Below are 8,665 nucleotides of genomic sequence, written 5' to 3' on the forward strand. Positions count from 1 at the left end.
GACTCGGTGGTGGACGACGTGGTGGACGAGGTTGTGGAAGGATCAGTGGTAGACGACGTGGTGGACGACTCGGTGGTGGATGACGTGGTAGACGAGGTTGTAGACGGATCAGTGGTCGACGACGTAGTAGACCATGTGGTGGATGACTCGGTGGTGGACGTCGTTGTCGTAGTGGAAGACGAGGTCGTGGTCGTGGTAGCGATAGTAGAGGTGGACGACGTGGTAGGTTCAGTCTTGGCGCAGTCACCCTCTGTGACGGTCACAGCACCAGAACCTGAGCCAATAGCTACCAGGTTGGAACCGCAGTCGTCCGCGGCAGCAAAGTGAAGGGCGCGGTTATCCCAGTCGTAAACAACATAAGCGGCCCGCAGAAAAGTGTCGCCGAGGACGGGCATCTTGTCATCGGGGACGGCGCCAAGGACGCAAGAGTTAAAGCTGGGCTGCTGCCAGATGAAGTCGCTGTAGGGGACACGAATGGTGGCATTGTCAAACTTGAAGTCAAGGGTGCCCGTGGTTTTTACGACGCCGCAATCGACAAGATACTGGCCGTTGGTCTCCTTTTTGGCCGAGGGAAAGGCCTTGAGAAGCTCGTTGAAGATGGTGGTTGGCAGAGAGCTTATTGTATAGCCAGAATCAAAGAGGTAGACCTGGGGTTGGGTCTGAGCATTAATCTTGGAGCCATCTGCCTGATTGATAGTGATGCTGTCGCAAGTAGCCCAGTAGCGAGTCTTGCCATCGGGGGCCGAGCCGGCCGGGATAATGTTCCTCTTGATGAGGGGGCCCTTGAACTTCTTGGTGTCGATACCACCAAATACGACGGCACCACGCGCGCTAGAGACCTGACGAAGATCCAGAGAAAAGGCCCTGCTGTTGATAAACTTTTGGGTGAACAGGTTATCGAGGATGTAAGGGTACGGGCTGTTCCAGCCACGCAGGTTGGGGCCAACACCCATGAGACCGGTAGTGGCAAACTCGGAATCGTGAGCAACACCGAAGATCTGCTGGTTAATCTTGGAGGCTGGGGATTTGTGTCAGTTCAGGCATCAAAAGCCGACATTTTACGGAAGCAATGCTTCATCATTGATACTTACTGCCGACAGTGACATAGTCGTAGCCGTACTCAATATCGGCATGACCACGGCCGTACTTGAGGGTGGCGTTCTGATTGAGGCTGGTGAATGAAGCAGACTTGCCGAAAGCACCAAAGGTCTTGCAGTAAGCCTCATCCGAGGATTTGGCGCAGTTGGGGTTCACCCAAAGCTCGGAGGAGCCAGTGTCGAAGTTGACGGCGACGGTCTGAGGCGGCGTGCCAATTTCGAGATCAATGGTGTAGAAGAAACCAGTCTGGCGGTTTGCGAGACCAGCCTCGAACTGGCGGCGCAAGTGCTTATCGAGAGCCTCCTTGTTACCGGCAAGAGGGAATCGCACCACGCCAGGGCCCTCGAAAAAGTTGTTTTCGTCGACGGACTCGAGAGCATAAGCGGCTAGCGGCAAGACCGCAGCCGAGAGAAGAGTAGAACGCATGTTGAATCCTTCCTCTTGGGAAAGAGAAACCCCAACCTATGCCGGCGTAAAGAGTGACCGACGAAGGGGAAAACGACAGTTATTGAACGGAACGAATACTAAAGACTGTCGATAGTTGGTTGTATATAAGAAAAGACAAAGAAAGGGTTAGCAAGAGAAAGAGAGGGAGGATCTAGATCGGGACCGTGCAGAAACTGGACAAAGAGTGTATATAACGGGCCGCGCAGAAAGACAAGGCATCCAGTGACGCAGAAACGCCATGCTGGCGGATTCTTGGCTGCATGGCTTACAGCAGAACGTATGAAGTCTCGCTCGCCCTTGGGCCTTTGGCAAGCCAAGTGGGCCAAGGGAGGCCCAAGTTCCGCGACTTTTACCCAGTTGATCGTGGTTCGTTGTGAGTTGCGCGCATGGGCCGGGGCTTAGTAGCGCACAGTGGAAATTAAGAGTATCATTAAGGGTATCCACGTGCTTTAGCCATGGAAGATGTCGACGCCGGCACGCCGGGCGGGTTTATGCAGAACTCTCACACTGTGGAATGGCTTGAAGTGGCGAGCGGTGGCCTAGGCCGGGCGCGGCGCGCGCGGGGGCGAAGTTTAAAACATGTCTTTGTCTATGAGCCATGCGGACGCGAGGGCGCTTCCCAGTCATCAGTGTTAGACACAGACAAACCGGTCATGAGGTTGGCCCTGGCAGTGCTGGCGGAGGTGTGTCTCTCCCTGACGGGAGCTATTCAGACCCTGACAACCTGATTGCCCGATTGGCAAGTTGTCCGAAGCCTGACATGCCTGAACAAACCCGACAGGACGAGAAAGAGAAAAAAGCTGCGGGCCCGAAGTTGCAGATTGTGGGGTGGCGCGGAGCAGAATTGAAGCCAGGTGGATAGTCTTGCGGAGGCTTGCCAGGAACATAGTTGAGAACTGATTTTGCGTAATACTTCGTATTGTCTCTACGACCTATTCGACTGGGTGGCTGTTGACCTAGGAGTTGTCCACTGCCAAGCTGCGTGGCGCCGTAGTGAACTCAGCTCTCAAACTGTCGTCTTCCGAGACGAATCTGGCCCGTGGGTGCAGCTTCTTGGTGACATGCGAAATGAGGCAAGGGGCGGCGAGCGGATGAAGTGCGGGGGGCCGTGCCCATGTGTGCTGGCGATGGAAATGGAAAAGGGCTGCGCCCATCCCAGCGATGTTCTCCAATTTCGTACCGACAGCTGTCTAGAAGAATGCAGGTAACCTTTTGGTAGGGACGGCACGTCCGTTGGTTTGATTAGACACCTGCAACAACAAGTCGGTCAGCCGTCAAGAAATAGGGTTGCTGTGAGCGTGCGCAGCCTCAACGACGTCAGCCGTGGTGGCCGTTTCCAAGAATAGTGCCTTCCCAAAACCTAGTCTAGGGAAAGGAGGAACGTGCTTGCGTGTGTGTGGCGGATCGCCTTGGCTTTGAGCCTTTGACAGAGGAGTGGTCCGCCAAGGTCGTCGATTGGTGGAGTGTGAGTGAGGCCAATATTTTTTTGGTTGATGAAAGACACGAAGCTGACCCATTGCCCACCAACCCACCAATGCTTTTGTTTCCCCCTGCCTAGATCGTCGGTGGGGCCACACAAGCCTTGTTTTTTCAGCGTTTTCCCCCTTGTCGCTCTCTGTTTTCTCTGGGGCAAGTCGTATGCATTTCGGACAATTAATACATAGTCATTAACAACGATGCCACAAATTAGTCCAGCGTGTTTGTAGATGTTGTCCGCACTTGACCGATTGGCATAAACATGGCGTGGGCTGGATATGCCCGGGGGAGGGCGCGCTCGCTCGCACTCTAAAAGTCTGGTCTATTGAAGGGAGAGCATTTCAAGACCATACCAGCAAATTTTATCCGTTGCGTTCGCATCGCGGGTCTCAGATGAAAGGCGATACCCCGAGACGCGGTTTTACTCTGGAACGATGGAGGCTCTGGACAAACGCATATTCTCTGTGTTTGCGGGCCCTGAATTTATGCCGGCAGGCACAGTGGCCCGTGCTTTTCGCTGAATGTGCGTCTACCTGCGTACATTAATGATGCACATTTCAGGACAATTAATTCATAATCATCGTTTAAATTATGCTGGGCTCGGAAAATATCTCACCCACATGCATCAACGAGCCTTGCTTTGTTGGAGATGCCGTTCTGGTCATCCAGCTGACCCACATCTTTTGCTCCCTTTATACCGGGATAGTCTGGATATCACTGGTACGCCGCCGATTACTATGGGAGCATACCAGGCCAGGCAAATGGCCTGTTGGAGAGGACAATGGCAGATTTCTTGGCTTTGGTCGAATCCGGCTTGGTCAATCGGTCTGTCTATTTGATTCTTTCGTTCTTTTAATACACTATCCGTACGGATTACAAGCTAGCAAGCTCGCCAAGAATGAACGCAATCTCAACCACACCACCAATCTCGGTTGGCATGACCGCCATCTGCAATGGCAGCATAAATATGCATCCCGAAGTTAACTAGCAACGCCGGTCAAAGGTAAATTGCGCAATGTACAAGGCTGCATGCGAGATTGCGAGCTACTTTGTCCTCATCCGATACACGCCAACAAAGGCACTGATAATGTAGCATCAAGGGTAGGTAAAATGCTGGTCGGCATCTTGTGGGTGTTGAGACTACCTTCTCCAAATTGCATTGTCACTGCGGCTTAAGCCAAAGTTATGGGAGGACCGCATGAGTCAATCGCGAACATACTGGTATAACAATAACGGGCACTAGCTCACTGCAGTAACATGCGGTGTTGGTATAATGAAACATTGCAATACGTCACAAGAGCGGCCCTCTCTGTAGGCCAACTTGTATTCCGTCCGTCTCTCCTACGCAGCCCAGACCGGATCGCCACTCACATCTTGGCCTTTGACTTACCCTCCCCCTCCCCAGGGAGTCAGGCGGCCTTTTTGTTGATCTCAGCGACAATCTCCTTCTCGAGCGACTCGGGGGTGGTGGTGCTCGCCCAGCGGTTGACAACGCGGCCGTCGCGGCCCACGAGAAACTTTTCAAAGTTCCACTTGATACGCTTGAGGCCCAGGAGGCCCGGCCGCTCGCTCTTCAGCCACTCGTACAGTGGCGCGGCCTTGTCGCCATTGACTTCCACCTTTTGCATGATGGGAAAGGTAACCCCGTAGTTGACCTGGCAGAAGCTCTGAATCTCGTCGTTGCTGCCGGGCTCCTGGGAGCCAAACTGGTTGCAAGGGAAGCCGAGCACGACAAAGTCGTCGGGGTGCTTTTCGGTGATGGATTTATAGATTTTCTCGAGGCCGGCGTACTGGCCAGTGAAGCCGCACTTGGAGGCCGTGTTGACGACGAGGACGACCTTGCCGCGGTAGTCGGAGAGAGGCACCTCCTGCCCGCGCTCTGCATGGCCAAAGGTTAGTGATGAATGATGGCAGTAAATGTGACAATAAAGGCGTTACTTGGCGCAGCGCAGAATGCTGCGTTGCTGGACCGTGCAGGAGCCTGGGGGGGGGGGGGGGGAACCCTGCGAGATAGCTTTCCGCAGGGTGAGGGGAGCTTACTGTCGAGCGGCTTAAAGTCGTAAAAGGTGGTGGCAGAAGACATGTTGTTCGCAAAGCTGCTGTATTCTTTGGTGAAGGTACGCGATGCCGTATTTTGATGCAGATGTGCTGAAGCAAGTGGCAGGAGGTGGCGACGGAATTTAAAAAGAGGCGGCACGGCGGCCATGGTCACCCCACCCCGCCATGACGACGATGGTGCCCGGAGGCTCCCGCCTATCCGAAAAGCTGCAGCAGCGCGCATATCTGAATTAGATTGCTGTGAATGACCGGCTGTTTCTTTCTTCCCTCTTTCTCTTCCTCCTTTGTTTAAAATTTAGATTTTTGGCCCGATTTCGGAGCTTTGCTTGTACTTTCAGCGATGCCCGGCTCTACTCGGTCGCTTTCTGCCAGAATGGCCGCCCTGTGCAAAAGCTCTCGGACCAAGTCGTCCGAAAGGCCGTATTTCAAATCGCGGTTCTAGACAAGCCTCGGCCTCGGTGGATCACGGCAGCTTGCCCGCAGATAGCTTGAGTCGGTTGATGACATATGGCGAATGGGGATGCTGAGAAGAAGCCTGACAGCTTTTTTTCTGGGCCATTGGCTGTTTCGTCATGCCACGGTCGGCTCTGTGTTGTCCCGGGCCGCGTCAAATTCCAATTGTCAACAATGCACCTTTACGTATGATGCACAGAGATTGGAGGCTCTCGAGAACATCTAGCCTTGGAGATGTGACACAGGGTAGCATATTACAAAGTTTGTCATCCTTCTTCGTATTCGAAGCAGCGACAGCTCGGTTGCCGGATGTAGCTGCATATGCTCCGCCGATTTTATTTCACAAGATTTAGGAATCAAAAGAGCCTAGATTATATTATGTATCAATCACTGAAATGGTCCGATCTGAGCCAACTCCAAATTTACCTGGCCTCATTCCCTTCAATGTTCAAAAGCACCTCACGGTTACCTTTGGCGGGTCTCTGAACCCCGCCTGCGTCATGACTTGGCACCGATCGATCTCTCTGGTGGCAACGTCTAACCAACAAGCCCTCTACTTGTAACACGCCTTAGAGCTAGAGAGCCTCCGATTTCACGCCAACTCAATCAGAGACGAGGAAAAGATGGATGGACAGCGCAACATTTTCATAATAGGTCCGTAACGACCGCCCGCACCCAGGGCCCTCGCTGACCCCGTTTGCGCAGGCGGCGGCATAATCGGCAACACCATTGCCTACTTCCTCACGCGCCACCCCAAGTTCAATCCGGCCGTGCACCGCATCACCATTTTCGAAGCCGGCTCCGCCATCGCTACCGGCGCCTCCGGCAAGGCGGGCGGCCTGCTCGCGCTCTGGGCGTACCCGTCGTGCCTTGTCCCGCTGTCGTACCGGCTCCACGCCGAGCTCGCCGCCGAGCACGACGGCGCCGCGCGATGGGGCTACCGCAAGGTCAAGTGCGGCACCGTCGAAGCCTCTGTGCCAGAGAGCAAGATTGCCGCGATGCGCGCGAGGCGGCGCGAGGCCGCCCCGGGCGCGCAGGGTGGCGAGGAGGGCAAAGTGTGGGAGAAGCTGCCCAAGCAGGATGCAACCGCGCAGGAGCTGCTCAAGGAAGCGCCGCTGCCAAAGGATCTGGACTGGGTAGACAACGACGTGGTTCTGGACTGGACAGAGATGGCGCGCGGGGGAGCGGCAGACACGGCACAGGTGCACCCTTACCACTTTACCATGTCCATGGCAGGCCTGGCCGAAGCAGCGGGCGTCAAGACGAGGACAAAGGCGCAGGTGACTGATATCAAGGTAAAAAACGGTAAAGTTGAGGGCGTCGAGTACAAGGACCGCGAGACGGGAGCGACGGTGTCACTGGATGACGTAACAGACCTCATCGTGGCTGCCGGACCGTGGACGGGCAAGCTGCTACCGCGATCCAAAGTGGACGGCCTGCGCGCGCACAGCGTCGTGTACGAGGCCGACCTTAGCGCATTTGCCGTCTTCACCGATGTTGAGCTACCGCGAAGCTTTGTGCCCGAACACCGCGCCGCCAAGGGAGAAAAGAGGATGCACAAGGGCCACGTCGACCCCGAGATCTACGCGCGGCCCTTTAAAGAAGCTTACGCTTGCGGTACGCGCACATTCCCCTTCCTCTCCCACCAAACCAACTTGACCAGAGCTAACCGTGGCTTCCTTGCAGGCGAGCCCGATACCCTCGTCCCGCTGCCCGACGTGGTCGACGACGTGCGCCACGACGAGGGCCTTTGCGACGACATCACGGCCTACATTGCGACATTTAGCCGCATTCTGGGCGCCGCGCCCGTCAAGGCGAAGCAAGCGTGCTACCTCCCGCGGCACATGCGCTTCGGGCAAGAGAGCGGCCCGCTGGTGGGCAGAACGGTAGTGTCGGGGCTGTACGTGGCCTCGGGCCACACGTGCTGGGGGGTGCAGAATGCGCCGGCGACGGGCAAATTAATGGCGGAGATGCTGTTTGACGGCGAGGCGACGAGCTCGAATATTGATAACCTGGATCCCAGAAAGTTCAAGGTATAAAAAAGGAGCAATACACACACAACTCGATCGAGGCGAGGGCAGCAAAAATCCGAATGCGCGCGGCGCGGAGCTGCCCAATTTCGCGGTCGCTGACTACGGAAGCAGATGCGGTGTCTACGGGAAATACATCCTGGCACCTCATCACAGCAAACACTTTAATGCTGAGAATGTACGTACCTTATAGAAAGCTCGACGGAATATGGAAACGTTGTCAAAATCGACGCCATGACGAATTATAATGATGCCCAACTCGTCTACTCGTCCAGTTCAAGGAGCTGTCATCTGTTGTGTCCTCCGAATGTAGTACACGGACACAGCTAGTCGTCTGTCAACCTGAGATGTAAAGAATCAGCCTTGAATGTCGTCTAATGACATTGAAAAGCCGTTGCTAGCTTCTGTGATGCCACGGCCGCGTGATATGTGATGAAGCCCGGCGAGCCCAACGGGCGAAAATTGAACGCTTGTGTATGTACTTTCTGCGTCAAGAGCGATACTGCTGAACCTTGTTTTTTTTTCCCTCCGAAAACGAGACTGCATTTGGTGAAACAAGACCGTTTCGCATGCACTCACGGCAGAGTGCCGTGGCGTGCTTTTTTCTGCGGCTGAGCCAAGTTATTAAGTCGCCGAAACGCCCTTGATGAATGCGCACAACAAACACAAAAAGTCACGTCAAGTTTGCAAGATGAATGATCTCGATTTACCTAATTCATACGTTCGAGTCACCTTCTTGGGGAAAGGGGTTCTTCGTTTCCATTCGCGATCTGAATACCCTGCCGAGAGCTTCATCTCATTGCGTCAGCGCATGGCGCATTGCGCGACGAATGCACCACGAAGCGTACTCAATCGTGAGCTGGCCCGACAGCCAACAAACCTTCAGTCAGTCCGAGATGATCGATTTGAAAAGTTTTGCTACATTATTCGTTGTTTTTTTTTTTTTTCCAGACACTGTACCGTTTCCTCCCTGGCCCCCACAGCCCGGTCCCCGAAACCTCAGCCCACTCACCCTTGTTCAGAACTGCCGTGTTGTCTCACTATACAAGATGGGCATCTCCCACCCGGCCCGGAACCGAAAAAAAAAAAAAAAATAAAAAAAA

General features: G+C 54.5%; 3 protein-coding genes across 3 annotated transcripts in view; 1 reads left to right on the forward strand and 2 right to left on the reverse strand.

The window, feature by feature from the left end:
• Positions 1–1,524, reverse strand: part of BBA_02592 (eukaryotic aspartyl protease) — a gene marked incomplete at both ends in the record, with an annotated part of 2,815 nt that extends 1,291 nt beyond the window's left edge. The window contains 2 exons of the mRNA XM_008597689.1: positions 4–1,018; positions 1,092–1,524. Coding sequence (XP_008595911.1) covers positions 4–1,018; positions 1,092–1,524 — 1,448 coding nt within the window. The remainder of the gene's footprint in view (positions 1–3; positions 1,019–1,091) is intronic.
• A 2,906-nt stretch (positions 1,525–4,430) lies between these two features.
• BBA_02593 (glutathione peroxidase) lies at positions 4,431–5,104 on the reverse strand (the record flags this gene model as incomplete). Its single annotated transcript, XM_008597690.1, has 2 exons — positions 4,431–4,900; positions 5,062–5,104. The coding sequence occupies 2 exons, from the start codon at positions 5,102–5,104 to the stop codon at positions 4,431–4,433; spliced, it is 513 nt and encodes a 170-aa protein (XP_008595912.1).
• Positions 5,105–6,155: 1,051 nt separating this feature from the next.
• Positions 6,156–7,571, forward strand: BBA_02594 (FAD dependent oxidoreductase; the record flags this gene model as incomplete). Its single annotated transcript, XM_008597691.1, has 3 exons — positions 6,156–6,186; positions 6,238–7,149; positions 7,219–7,571. The coding sequence occupies 3 exons, from the start codon at positions 6,156–6,158 to the stop codon at positions 7,569–7,571; spliced, it is 1,296 nt and encodes a 431-aa protein (XP_008595913.1).
• Positions 7,572–8,665: the final 1,094 nt, after the last annotated feature.

The sequence above is a fragment of the Beauveria bassiana genome (assembly GCF_000280675.1).
Source record: "Beauveria bassiana ARSEF 2860 unplaced genomic scaffold BBA_S00005, whole genome shotgun sequence".
Lineage (NCBI taxonomy): Eukaryota > Fungi > Ascomycota > Sordariomycetes > Hypocreales > Cordycipitaceae > Beauveria > Beauveria bassiana.